Genomic DNA, 14,964 nt, shown 5'->3' on the forward strand with positions numbered 1-14,964 from the left:
TCCTTAATGTGTCCTGGGTGACCCCCTTGCTATTCAGCGGGGCCTGCAGATCAGCAGCCTTGGCATCACCAGGAAGTTAGTTACAAACGCAGACCCACAGAATGAGGACCTGCACTTGAACTACCGCCTAGACAGCTCTCGTGCACATGAAAGATCCAGACTCACCGGCTTGAATGATCTCTTAGATCCTTTCAAGTTCTCAAAGTCAATGACTGTAACTATTTTTTTTAAGGAATTTCCTATGTACCTTGGTAGCTCTCCGAGTGTGCTAAACAAAGACTTCATCCTCCATATAGTGAAGGGTGGAGGAGTTAATTGGTAATTCTTTGTGCTCTCCTTTTGAAATGCTGAGTGACCCACAACCAAGGCACCAGCTAACCCCTCAGGGAGAGTGAGCTGGAAGGAGAACCATAAGCCCACCGAAGCCAGGGGTTCCTTGTGCAGCTGTGGTCTGGTGGCTTCTGTGTATTTAGCCAATTACACAGCAAATTACCCAAGTGAGAATATGCCAAATGCGCCATCCACCCTCACAGCTCAGCTCTCGTTAGGAGAGCTTCTGTTAATCCGACACAGCCTCGTCAAACATCTGTCCAGTTCCCTTTGAACCCCGAGTGACCCTCAGCCCTGAGATCTGCAGAGAGGGGCACACAGTGAAAGTGACTATGCCTTACAAAATACTGGCTGCAGGCTGAGTTAGGAAAGGAAGAAAATGATAACTTCAGGAAGATAGGAGAGGACGACAAACTCAGTTGCCAATCTGATGCTTTTGTTGGAGAATAATAGCCAGATTCTGTTTCAAACACTGAAAATTCTCTCTCTTAAGAAAAAAAAAAGACCTGAGTTTCAGCCTTGGGTTTGCCATTTACTTGCTGGGTGACTGAGCATGTTCCTTCTCTCGGGGCCTCAGCTTTGGCCAACAGAGATTTCAGGGGGCTGTGAATGCCTGGTAAAGCGGCAAGCTTCATCCTTTCGAGAGCATCACAATCATTTGGGGAATTCGCTAACATTTAAATTCTTAGGTCATCAGAATTTCTGAATCAATAAAGCCAGGGTTGGACTGGGGCTCTGCAGCTCTGGTATGCTCGTGACTCTGACACTGTGGCCTGGAGGTGGCCCCCTGCAGGTTGCTGTCATGGGTGCTGCGTGGTAGGGAACAATTCAAGTAGATTGTTGGTAAGCTTGGGGTCAATGTTAGCTTTTAGAGGACAGTAGTCGTTCAGATGGGGGAGGGACAATGTCACACAGTGTGCAGGAGCGGGAGGGGAAGCTTTCCCACCACCAGAACGGTTTCCTTTTCACCAGTAACATTTCTCAGCGAGCTTTGTTGGAATGATGGAAGGGACTGAGGAAGGATGCAGGTCAAATCATCATGTATTATCCAATCAAGGAGCAAAAGGCCGTGCTGCACAGTGGGCAGGTTATGCCCCGGAACTGCTGAGTGTCCTTGGACTAGTCCCTCCCCCTCTCTGGGTGTCAGTTTCTTTCTTTATCAAATGAGAGGACCCTTTAATGTTCTTTCGAGGGTTAAAATACTGTTGTTCTGTCATAGTCATGTACATGCTGGCTGGGCAGAACAGCTCCTTGCTTTTATTTCTTTGTGAGATGGAATGGACCTTTTACTCCCTGAAGCTCTTCCCAAACATGCATCTGAAATACATCCTTCTCCTCTGAAACTTGGTTGCATGTATCACCTGTCCCATATACTATTCATTCTGATTACCTAATACTCTTTAAAAGAATATTACAGGGGCAGCAGACTATTCCATCAGACTGAGAGAGACAGTGCTTCTGAATTTAGAAACAAATCTTAACAGGAAAAGTCAGAGTTCTGTCTTGCAATCCCTCCCACGGCAGACATCAACTTCAAAGTTACCATTTACCTAATGTTTACTACCTGACAACTTTTCCCCCGGTACTGCCTCCTGCAATCCTTGAGCCATCTGTGAGGGTGGGTGGGGCTTTAAGCCCCATTTCATAAAGGAGGAAACTGAGGCTCAGAGAGCTTTCCCATGCTCACAGAGTTGGCAAGTGACAGGCCATGGGGCTTGAACTCAGCGTTGTCTCAAATCTAGAATCAAGTAGCATTGATTAAGCTAGGTCTGCCTGTGCCCTTAACCACTATGCTATTCTCCAGGAGCAGGAATTTGATAAATACTTGCTTAGTGATCAACACATTGGTGATACTCCTTCCAAATCTGTATCCCTTGTGAGAAAAGTCCAACGTTACCTTGCAGTGGGGCAAAGTGTACCTGAAAGATTCTCATAGGAATGAAGCCTGAATCTTTGGCTTCCAGGGGCCCACAGTCTCAACTGCTGACTGTGGGCAACTGACGCCGGCTGAGGACATCTGCTGCACTTTGTAAAGCAGTAGGTACTGCTGAGGGCTCATTGCTGCAGCGCCCTCCCAGGGTGGCACCCGGGGTTGGCAGGTGGGTCTGCCAGGACTGACTCAGAGATGCTCACTCCCCTGGGGCAGTCGTGGCAGATGTCCCCAGTGGGGGGAAGCCTGCCACGGTGCCCTTGAGGCCAATCCAACTTCCAGAAATTCTCTGCAGCAGAAGCTAGGAGTGTGGAGAGGCAAAGAGACAGCCTGTTCATTGCTGAGGGAGATTTCAAAATTGTGTCCGGTCCATCCTTACACCTCCCTAGAGCCCTCTGCCAAAATGAGACAAGCATCAAGCAATCCAGCAAACCTCTTCTTGGCAGAGGCCATAAAAAATTCCTAATTTCTCCAGGAACACGAGGTTGCTGGAGGTACTGTTCTTGTTGTTTGACAAAACAATGTAATATTAATGGAAAGACGGTGGATAAAAATTTAATACCAGTCTTTGATTCCCAAAGCTGCCCAAGGAACGCACAGTTTTTCTTTTTCACTTTGTACTTTCCAACAGTTCAGAGTCTTTCCAGAGTTTTCTCAGTGATTAATGTATTCATGATATACTAGGACAATTACTAAATTTCCTAGACTCTTAGACTTTATCAACTGCAAAATCCACCATCAACTTATTGAAAGGTATTTATAAAGAAGGAAGCAACTAAATGTTTATGGTATATGCAAATATGACACTAATTTCAGAAACTCTCAAAGGCGAATCTTTGTCTTAAAATTGAAAACCAGTGCTCGTCTCTCCAGGAAGACAATGTTAGTACCCCGCGACCACGTGGGCTGACCGCCAGCACTGCCTGGACGACGTGGCAGCGGGGCCGGTGGAGGTGGAGTCCAAGGGCTGGAATGGAATGGAGCAGCCAGAGATGGGAAGGGTCACTGTGTGCCTCGAAAAACCACAGAGACATAACCTTTTCTGCTGCTTGTTAAGTTTCGTTTTGTGGTGGGCTGGGTATTCTGACAGAATAAATATACTTTCAAACTGCAATTCCTTGGGTATGATCCTCACTCTAGGAAAATGAGTCAGAGGAGGTTTTTGCCTTCTCGCCAGACCACAGGCAGCAGGCACCCTGAGTCGCAGTGGCTCACAGAGGAACCGAGCGTGCGGTGGACTAGGGCATAGGGGCAGCGTCCAGGGCTCAGCCTAGGGAATGGGGGTCACTCATGACTTCAAGGGTGCTGGTTCTTTTGCCTCATCCGTAAAATGGGGATTATAGCTACTCTCAGGGCCGAAGACAGGGTGCCCAAGACACACATATTGGCATATTGATTATTTTGAATTAAAGCTGCTTAAGAAATGGCCTGTGCAAGGAGAAAACCCTGACCTCTCTCTCCCACCAAAAGCAGGAGATAAGACTCCCATGGGATAGGGGCCTCGCTGCTCCTGAGGCCTGAGAGACAACCTGGCACCAGAGTTAAAAGAATCCAGGCTGGAAAAGCCAGTATCCACCAGCCTTGTACCAGCTTCACTGATTTACGACCGAAGCCCAAGCTCTGTCTGGGTCCTCACTAATGGGATACCCACACCTTGCTTTGTGTTCCTTTCTAATGGGTACCAACTTTCTGTCCCGTCAGTCTCTTCAGAACTGTATTGTTTCTTTGTCTCAACGGGATAAAATGGTGCCTGGCTCGATCCTTTCTTTGAGTCTCGTTTCATGATCTGATCATCATATTGTAAATGCCCCTGTTACTGTGCACCTATTAAATTGTTCCTCTCCCGTTATCTAGTTTCCTATGCAGAGTATCATTAGCCCAGCCAGGGGGCTAAAGGAGGGTAAACGGGAGGAATTCCACCCCAACACTACCCTCTTGCACCTGGTGACTTGAGATAATTAAATGAGGGACCACAGGAAACACAACGGAACACTGGAAGTACCACAACAGGGCCCAGTATTATCCTAGTCTAACGGGCCTGCCGGCTTGGTTATTTACTGCTTACCTTACAGGTCACTGCTTAATTTCTCTTCTAATATAGCCAGTGTAAGAGGTGTATCTTTTGGGACGAGCCATTTTTAGAGTGAAAGTTGGGTCCGAAGTACTTGTAGTTGTCCTGATGCAGAAAATGACTGATAATATTTCTCATTATAGACTTTTTTCATATTTTCCAAAAGAAAACTTGTTAAAATGGTTTTTAACTAGAGTATGATATATATATATGATATATATGATATGATATATATGATATATATGATATGATATATACACACATGCTCTGTGGTTTACATACATTTGCACAGAGTATGCAAATTTTAAATTAATAAGCAATTGCTTATAGGAACAATGAATGACAGTAGTTTTAATATATATGAACACACGGGACTAACAAATTTCAGGAAGGAAGACGCAGTAAACATTCTAGGGCTATGATTTTCAAGGGGATGACATCTTGGAGACCACATCCTTATTTTACAAGACAGGTTGAGTTGTCTGATGTTAAAAGTATGGCTTATAAAGTGTTAGAGTTGAGACTTGTATCTTTTCTACTTCTCTGAGTTAAAAAGTTATTTTTTCCATGGGGACCTATATTGACAGAGAGAACAGTGTAGCTACAGGTATGTCCAAGCTCGGAAAATAATGTGAGGTCTCTGTCTCACTGTGTCGCTGGAATCTTGACTCTCTGGCGACAACGTCAATAAGACAGCCAAACAGCAGGAGCTTGACTGCTGCCAGGAAGGGCAGTTGCTGTTCAGTCCAGGTCATTCCCTCTCCCCCTCCCCCCAATGAAGCTCACTGGTAATCCAATGAGATTATAATAAATTGATAGAACAATTTAGAAAGAATTGATTCTTTAAAAATGTTCTCTTAGAAAAACACAAAGTTTTCTTTCATTAAAACTTATTATTTATAAAGGGCTTTGTTCTTCCCTTCTTGTTTTTTTTTACTACTGTTTATATACTGTTAGACCCCTCAGCTTTCCCACTAAAGGTTCTGCTTTCTAAGGTCTCCGGTGGCATCGACTTCCTCAGTAAGCTCCCTCGATGACCCTGCGTGGGCAGTCCACGGGAGACCCACAGAGAAACGCTGTTGTAGTCGCCACCTATGTTATTTTAAACATGTCTTTAACCTTCAACTTCTTGATTCATAAACTCTAAAAATAAAAGGGTGAATATTAAGTCCTTTTTATAAATTAGAAAACACTTTCTCCCTTCTCAACAACATCCATCCTGATTTTTTTGCATATCTTCACTATCTAGTTTTAAAAAATATCTCAGTTACCTTTCCTTCCGTAACTTTAACTTTTGGAGTTGCGCGGCTTTAGTCATACATGCTGCCTGTAGGTCCAAGTGCAGGCAGACTGCCTTCTCCTAGTCCACAGTTTCTCACTCCGACTACCTGTTGTTAGGGGCTAGCTTTTTTTTGTTGTTGTTGTTTTTGTTAAAGACTTTATCTATTTATCCTTAGACAGGGAAAGGGAGGGAGAAACAGAAGGAGAGAAAGATCAATGTGTGCTTGCCTCTCGTGTGTCCCGCCACCAGGGCCCCAGCTTGCAACCCAGGCATGTGCCCCGACTGGGAATCGAACTGGCGACCCCTTGATCTGCAGGCTGGCACGCAATCCACCGAGCCACACCAGCCGGGGCTGGGGGATAGGTTTTTAAATTTAAGCCAGTTGTTTTATTTTGTTTTGATAGGGACTCACAGACGCTGTGTTCTATAAGGTCGTGCAAGTGTGGATAGAGTGTCTTTCTTTTGCCTTTCTGTAGTAACAACAGTGGTCTTAGGTTATATTTTCTTCCCTCCAGGACCCCGCCACATTTTCTGTTGTCTTACAAAATTTAATTTGTCAGGAGCAGTGTGAGGCCTTTTTTTTTTCTTCCTTATAGGTCATTCACTTTTTCTGAATGGAAGGTTAGTGCTTTCACACGATATAATAAGGAGAGAATGAGACTGTTTAATATTTACTTTGGAACCCAGTATATCCTTTTGGCCTACTGATTAATTTCTTTACAGATACGTATAAATATATAACATATAGCGTAGCACAGTAGTTAAGAGTATTTGCAGCCTCTAGTGATATTTTCTGTTCAACCAGTTTTAGTTGTCTAATCTTAAGTTAATTACACTCTCTGGGTGCCAGTTAATCATCTGTAAAATTATAATAATTCAGGGCAATAATAGGGACTTATATGTAAACCACCTAAGCTCAGGGGAGGCATTCAAGAATTATTTATTGGTATAATTATTATAATTAGTTATCGATGTCAGGTTTAAATAGAGGCATGTGCCACTAAATGGTTTTTCAGTCAACAGTGGACCACATACCATAATCCCGCAGACCAGCGGCTTTCAACTGGTGTGCTGCACGACTTTTAAACACAGGCCATCCTGACTATTTCCCCTTAGATTATCGAATGAAAAAACGACAACAGCCAACACAACAATAGTCATCTGGGGTGAATGTATCAAAATTATACCTATTGTTGTCAGATCAGCAAAAAATACATTTTAGGTGTGCCACAGAATTTTAGCAATTAGTTTATGTGTGCCGCGAGATTAAAAATGGTTTAAAATCTCTGCCATTGATTACAACAGAGCTGAAAAAGTCCTGTCGCTTAGAGACAGGGCCATTCCAATGACTTAGGGCAGCACATTACTCACGGGTTTGCGGTGCTGCCAGACTAAACACGTCTGCCGTGCTGCTAGATGTATGCAATTACAGCGCATACGATTACGCGTGCCTAAGTGTCGCTAGTGATAATAAATGTCCACGTTACTGGTTTGTGTGTTTACTGTGCTGTACTTTTTCTTATTATTTTAGGGTGTGCTCCTTCTACTTATTAAAAAAAGTTTGCTGCAAAAACAGTCTGCTGTGTTATGCCGGCAGCAGGCTCACGCAACTCCTCCTGTTTACCGCATCTCTTGACTGCATCATTTTCTCTTGTGCTGGATTAACCTTGGGTTGCTTTTTGTACCGCTACATGCTGTATAGGCTTGTAGCCTAGGAGCCACAGCTCCGGTGTGCGGTAGGCTCTGCCACCTAGGTTTGTGGGAGTTGGCAGGACGACAAATCACCCGTGATGCATTTCTCAGAACAGAGCCCCACTGTTAAGTGGCCCATGGCTGTGTTTCTTCTATTCCACTTTTTTCCGTTCTATACTTCATTAACGTTATGGTTCTGCGTGTTTAAAACAGTGTAGCTGCCTGTGTGTTGACTGTGTTTACTCTAAGTCATTTGTATCTCTACATCTCTTTTCTGCTGCATTTGGCATAGTTATCTACAGCCTGAACTTTGTGTTTTGCCATACTCATTCTTTTTCTTACTGTTTTAGATGTAGTTATTAGTTTCTATAAAGATTCCTTGCTTTCATTTTGCCTGATTAATAACATCTCGTTTATCATCTCACCCTTGACATTTTCTTTCATATACTCTTCCAGTGTTTGGTAAAGAGTAAGAAAAAAAACTTCGTTATGAAAAATTTTAATTTATCATAAAGTACATTCTTTTCCAATAAAAGTCATTATCTGTCTTCTGCATGTTAAGTTTCTCTCTTTCTGTCCAGAGTGTGCAAGAGGGAGGGAGGGAGGAAGGGGGAGGGGACGGAGGGAGGAAGTGGGCATGGGGGAGAGACATGGACTCACTGGTAGTTTTCCTGCATAGCTGCCATGCTGTTTCTTTGACTAGATGCTTCATCTGGATGTGGACCTTGTAATAGAGCCTTCCCATTTGCTCAAGTACAGCTTGAGTAGATGTCTCTGGATTCCGCTTGCACCGCTATTGGCTCTGCTTCTGCATCTCGGCCTCTGCAGAGCTGCAGTTTGAGTTGGATGTTGTTTTTGTTTTGTTCAATTGCTGTGCTATTCTGTGTGTCTTTTGTACAGAGAGGAGAGAAATTGCACGTGTTTTTTTGGATGCTTCTAACTCCACTTCTCTCCCACTTTGACAACTGGACAGTTAGACATCGGTTTTCTCTTTGTTGTTTTAAGGGCTGGGTGATGTGTTGGTGTGTTTGTGTTAGTGTGCGTGCACTGCTGTCTCTCTCCTTTGGTGCTAGTAGGCGTGTGAACTATAGCAGAGGGTCTCCAGGGAACAGCTTGGCAATATGTATCACTGTTTTGGAGGCATACGCTTTTTGACCCAGGAATCCCATTTTAAGCAATAGATTAGGAATCAAAAGTGTACAAACATGTCAGCAATGGGATGCTTATTTTATACTTGTTTATAATGAGAAACTCTTAGAAGCAATGCCGATATCTAACAACAGGTGCTCGTTACATGAATCATGGTACATAATTTCAATAAACATCTTGCAGCTATTAGAAATGATGTAAGCTTACATAAAAAGGTAAGTAGCTAATAGCAGTATACATAACAGTAGAGTAAAATCATTTATGTAAAAGTATGTCACTAACTGTGAATAAAAGGCAATGATTATATCAGGGTGTGGGGTTTTAGGTAGTTTTCATTGCTTTGTGTGCTTTAAAAACAAGTACATTTGTGAATTGGTTTTATAATCAGAAAAACAGTAACAGAGCTTAAAAAAAACCCCAAAACTGTGAGACCCATACGCACTCCCTGCTCCCACCCGCAGAGTAATAGCGACTAATACTGAGTACTCTTTGCCTGGTACCACGCAAGGCTCTCAATTATCTCATTTAAGCCTCTCAGTAGCTCAGTGAGGCAGACATTACTGTTTGAATTTTCAGCGGTGAAACGGGAGGAACGGAAAGGTTAAACACAGCTCATAAAAGGCATGCCTGACTGTCAGCCCACTTCGGTGTGATTCGAAAAGGCAGCATCTCCCCAGGGGACCACCTCTGAGGACTGTCACATAAGTCCTGATGCTTTTACATGTTACAGATTTAACAGCTCACTCTTCAAAGATCTAAATACTAGTCCTTATGTCATACTTTAAATATGAACCTGAAAGAGAACTCCAGGGATAGAATAAAGACATGCCCAACACAGGAAAGTACAAAAGCAGGACACATTAAGATTCCTATCTCAATGGAAATCATTGAGCCTTCTCTGCAACATGTCCTCAGAGAGGGTCCTTAACTCTTTCAAGCCATCGACTGCACAATCTGATGCACCAAAGAGGAAACTTTTCTTTAAAATATCCTCGGGATCTGAGGATTTTCTGAATTTTCATGTAACGTTACCCAGTCATCAGGCCAATCATGTAGTATACTTTGGTTCTGATTTTGAAAAAATGCAACCGTTTTCATCATAAACCCAAACTCCAGCTGTCAAACATTTTCTTCTGAATCATTAGCATTCTGCCCAGAATACTGCCCAATCAAATCAGTCTACTTTAATTTCAAAAACAGTAGCTAGGATTCAAAACATGAACAGCAGCAACAACAAAAATGAGATAGCCTGAGAGCACAGATATAGCAGGGACTGGAAATTTAGGGGATTAAGAGGAAAACAGTGATTTAACAAGTTTTAAACATCTCCTGGAATTTAGCTGATAGCTTTTTACCAGACCCTGTAACTACATGTAATGCAACAAGCAAAGAAATTAAAAAAAAATAACTTAAAACACCAAAATGAAGTCGTAATAGGTTAACCACACTTGTGCCCCACCCTCAGGGCAGGAAAAATGGGTATCAAGGAATTTGGGGTCAGAGCAATAAAACGAAGGAAGAACATGATATTCAGAACGTATAATAATGGCAGCTCATGGGGCATCAAGTCCTCATAAGAAAGGTTCACAAGCATTTAATATCATTTCCTACCTCACCAAGAAATAGAAAATTTAATAACTCAGAGTTGGGTAAGCAGTGTGTGAGAAGCTGGAATGTTGACAACCCTTCCCCACCTCCTCCTCCACCAGGGAGGCCAATATGAATGACAATGGGCTGATTAAGAATGGCAAACACAAAGATTCAGAAACTAAACCCAAAGTATTAGCCAAACAAGATAATACTTATTTGTAAAATAAATAATAAAGCAACAAGGACTTGTTGCAAACATAACATTCCTAGGTGCAGATTAATAATCTAGGATAAAAACCAGGTTCCTCAATGCTGAGTCAACCGAAGGAAGAAATGCACAATTCTTCACCTATCCACCAGCTGAAAGAAACACGAGCCAATAAGAGGTGCCAGAGCGTGAGAGGGAACTCTGTCCTCTCAGTGCTGTGAACGAGATGGCCCACCTGGTTTCCTTCTCTGTCACAGCAATAACAACGGAATGGAACGATGAAACTTAGATTCATCACAGCTGCGTTTTTAAAAAGCAAACCCCGGGAAACCCCATAGCGTCTCACAAAAACATTGAACTTATCCCCAAATCTTTGTGGATACAAGTCCATAGATTATCTGCAAAGAGCACATACATTATTTTAAAGGGAACGGCTAAACAAATTGGCCCCAACAGAAATACAAATAAATGGATTAAAAACTGGCTATCTAACCGTATACAGAGAGAAATCGTAATTGGTAGTCCGTCTAGTTGGGGAGAAGTTTCCAGTTGGGTCCCACAAGGATTGATATTGGGTCCCATTTTGTTTAATATCTTTATAAAAAATCTGGAAGACAAAGTAGAAAATGTGCCAATTCAGTCGACTGAGGCCACGAGACGAGGATTGGGGGTTCAAGTAAACTGACTTGAAGGTAAACGCTACGGGTCTTCAGAAGGACTGGTCATCACATGGAATAGGACCTCTAATTAGTTGTAGCTTCTTAATGGATTGTTTAAAAGAAAACTAATTCCAAGCACTAGAAATAAATGGACTTAAAAGATCTTAGCGGCTTTGTAAAACACCAAATTGGGCACCGTGGATAAAGACAACAACACAGAGGCTCACACCCTCCCCCTAAATGCAGAATGAAGACCGCCCCCACACAGAGGTGTTCTGGGTGCAGCTTTATTTGGAGAATTTCAGATATGCAAGAATCAACATGGTGGAAGGGCAGGAGTAGCTAAATTTTCAAATATGTATATACTTAGTTATTGGCAGAAAAATAAACGGGGAAAAAACATAAAGCCTAAGTGAAACAAAAAGGAAAGCTGAAAACTTGAAGACATAAGAAGAAAAATGGGTAAAATGAATCCAAAGCAAATTCTATAGACACACCCACGCAAACAGAAGACTGCACGGGATAACAGGACGGACTCCTCTAGCACGAGGCTGGAGATGTTTTTACTACTCCAGAAGACGTGTGGGAGAAAGGATTGTCCAGTAGCCCTCTTGTCGGTTTGGAGTTTATTGTAAAAACCTTCGGTGCTTTACAACGTGATGTGCTGCATGGAGACAGCTGTGAAAGTGACTGGTTGTCAGTCACGGGCTCTCATGGGTAGACAGACAGGTGGTTTTCAGGTGAATGAAATATATAACGAAGGTGGAATGTGCTTTTTAATTTTATATTATTTTTTTCACATGTTAGCGCTATGGGTCTTGCACTAGGAAAGGATTGGAAAGCCCAACCCAAGCCTCAAACTTTAACTTTGCTATGCAACTTTGAATATTTGACTTTCCCTAAGAGTTTTAGTTTTTGCATTAGTCAAATGACAGTATAAGAACTGTGTTAAGAGCTGTAGATACTCTTGTTAAAATAAAGACTTACAGGAAATTCCCACAGAGAAGAGATGGGAAAAATGGGAAGGTATGCCGTGGAAGCAACACGGGCTCCAGCCACGGCCACGCTTCCGTCTCCCTTCCTCCCTGACCTCAGGGCAGAGAGCACAGTACAACTGTCACTTTGGATCACCTGACTCTTAGTGTCCACCGGTGGGACACTATCAGAAGGAAGGTAAAAAAGTCTACCCTTTCCCTACTGATTGATTTTTCCAGAGCTGCGAACAATACTCAGTTGATTTTATGTGCGCAATCTTTAGAAAAAAATCGTAAGAACTACAGCTGGAGAAAGGAGCATTCCTGATAAAAAGGAGAGCGGCATTACTCATGACGCTCACACAAAAGAAAGCACCGGGCCATCAGGGTCCAGTGTGGGCTCCCTACCCTTTCCTGCTGGGGTCCGAAAGAAACCACGGGAGTCAGAAATGCCAGAGGGCCACCTTTCTGTCGTCCCCTAATCAACAGAGCTGTGAGTACTCTGACCTAAGAAATAATCGGTAAAGTCAGAAGTAGTTCATTTGCTACAGAGTTTAAAGCTAAGATGTACTGATGAAGGATTTCCCTGCTTTGACTTCACAGTTTCTGACCTGAAACACTCCCCGTGGAGAACCCCCTCTTTCAGGAAAGGGATTGCATCCCACAGGCTATTCATGTGAAATACAGAAGCAAACTTGCCAATAGGTCTGGAGACTGTAGATTTTATTTTAAAAAGTAATGTCTACTGTTTACAATATTTTAATATTTTATTAACATTTACCTCTTACTAAGTGCTTACCGTGAGCTGGAGACTGTTACCCTTTCTAAACATTATACAAATAGTCTTCACAAAAAACCTATGACAGAGGAATTAACCCTGTTTTACAGACGAGGAAACTGAGGGTTAGCCAGGCTCGTTTTCTTTTGCCTGTTGTCACCCAGCTATTAAACAGAGAGTAAATCTTGAACCTGGCTCACTTCAAGATACTTCTTCCATAATATTATGCTAAGTAACATGCTTGCTGATCACAGAATGTGGAGAAACCACTTGTCTGAAAGAGTTTGAAGACTAGGACAAAGATCTCGTTGTTTCTGGGCCTCAGTTTCTCAAGTTTAAAGACAGGAAGTGGACTAGAACAGAGGTTTTTATCTCAGTGGTACTGATAGTCTGGGAGGGGGAATTCTTTGTTATGGGGAGGCTGTGTAATGCGCTGTAGACGTTCAGGGGCATCCCTGGCCTCTACCCAGTAGACACCAGAAGCAATCCCCTCCCTGCAGTGTTAACAACCCATGATATCTATAGAAGCAGCCAAATTTGCCTGTGGTTTGAGGACCACTGTACTAGAAGATCTCTAGCTACGTTGGCTGTTCCCTCATATTTTATGTTCTGAATTGTGGGTCCAACTTCAGCAGAGAGAGGAGGAGCTTTTCCATCGCTATGGGGCTCCTCCCTCTCAGTACACTGAATTTAAAACTCTGAAGCTCTCCAGGTTCAGTTTGCTGTAAAACTGCCACTCTCCGGGTCTTAAATTTGTCATTTAAATGCAAATTGGAATGAAAAAAAAAAAAAGGGTAGATGAAAGTGAAAAAAGATCAGATGTTATTAAGTGAGCTTTGCATTAGGCAATTGATTTAGACTCATTTGAAATGGCAGTCCTATGAGAGAGTTTTCATTTATTTATTCACTTTCTTGTCTTTTTTAAGGCCACCATATCAGGACAATAATAAATTGGGTTTAAATAGCACTCTCTCATTTGACAGCCTGAGAGAGCCAGAATGCTACAGTTGGAATCTATTGATAGTTTTCGATAGTGAAACCTCACATATTGGGACGAAACTGACAGTTTCCCAGACCTGTGGTTTGCTGGCTTTCAAGGGCCATACTTGAGATTCATATCATTACAAATAACATCTGCCAGGAAAGGAATGCCTCTGGTTAGAGACCTAAAATCAATGATCAGACCTATGGATCTGTGGAAACAGTAGTGAGTCAGAAGCTTTCCCTGGATTTGCTCCAAATAAAATTCAATAATACACATTATTTATAGTGTTCTATCCTTGGAATTAAACTGACATTAGAAATATTGAAATGTCCGTTCAATGATTAGTGCTGTGGATAGGGATTCCCGATGGCTCGGAAGTGCTACTGTCTGCCTAGTCCCAGCGCTCTGGACTGTGACGTGCAGGCACACCCCAGGACAATTGACTCCGAACTGCTGGGGAGGGGACTCCAACGTCAGTATTCTTAATGCTCTCGCAGTCATTTGACCAGGCACGGAAGACTGAGAACCACTGCCTTAAAGAATGAACCAGTTTACAACTGCGTGGGAATTACTCTTTGAGTATGCTTATGAATGAGTGAAGAGTACCCTAATCTGTACAGCTATAGTGAGAGCAGCGAGGACTTAAGCGAGATAGTGGCCTCCTGTAGTCAAATGCTTCAGTGATTTTAAGTGGTCCGTGTGCAAGGCATTAAGTAATTATCTGACACTTACGAAGAAAATTATTCTGTTCTCCCCTTCCACTTCTCTTTCTACCCTTCTGATGACTTCAAGGAGAAAGTCTCAGTTTGTTGCTGGTATGTCTGAAATACATCTCTGTACTGCCTTACCTCCCTTCTAAATCAAAGGAAATGCAGAGCTGAGGCCCAGCATATAGTAATAACCTAGAAGTTAGTAACACAATTACATTTTTATTTATTTATACTTATGATTATTTTTTAGCAATACCGCTTTATGTGATATGAAATTTCCTTTTTAAATAAATTGAAATAATGTGAGTACATTTAAATAAATATAAACTAAGTAATAGTACACATCATACTGATATATTGAAGAAGTCACAAAGGTGTTTTTAGATGACTATGGTTTGGGCAACCCTAATGTTAAGGTCAAGGACATCTGAATGTCACGTCATGAATTTAGGCCTCCATCACTAATTATCTGTATGATTTGGGGAAAATTAGCCATTCTCTTCCCTCGGCTTTGGTTTTCTCATTTGTTAAACAAGACCTTGAACCTATATTACGGGCATTCTTCCCTGAGTTTAAGAAGCAAGGAGGGCTTGCCCTCTGGGTTTA

The 14,964-nt window shown here is 42.4% G+C and overlaps 1 protein-coding gene across 2 annotated transcripts in view; it reads right to left on the bottom strand.

Moving 5' to 3' along the window:
• Positions 1-14,964, bottom strand: part of GABRB2 (gamma-aminobutyric acid type A receptor subunit beta2) — a 182,818-nt gene that overhangs the window by 16,829 nt on the left and 151,025 nt on the right. The window contains exon 9 of one of the 2 annotated variants that reach the window (XM_053927247.1): positions 10,746-10,859. The exons of the other annotated variant lie outside the window; for it this stretch is intronic. Coding sequence (XP_053783222.1) covers positions 10,746-10,859 — 114 coding nt within the window. The remainder of the gene's footprint in view (positions 1-10,745; positions 10,860-14,964) is intronic. 2 annotated transcript variants of the gene reach the window in all.

This window comes from Desmodus rotundus, chromosome 6 (genome assembly GCF_022682495.2).
Source record: "Desmodus rotundus isolate HL8 chromosome 6, HLdesRot8A.1, whole genome shotgun sequence".
Taxonomy (NCBI): domain Eukaryota; kingdom Metazoa; phylum Chordata; class Mammalia; order Chiroptera; family Phyllostomidae; genus Desmodus; species Desmodus rotundus.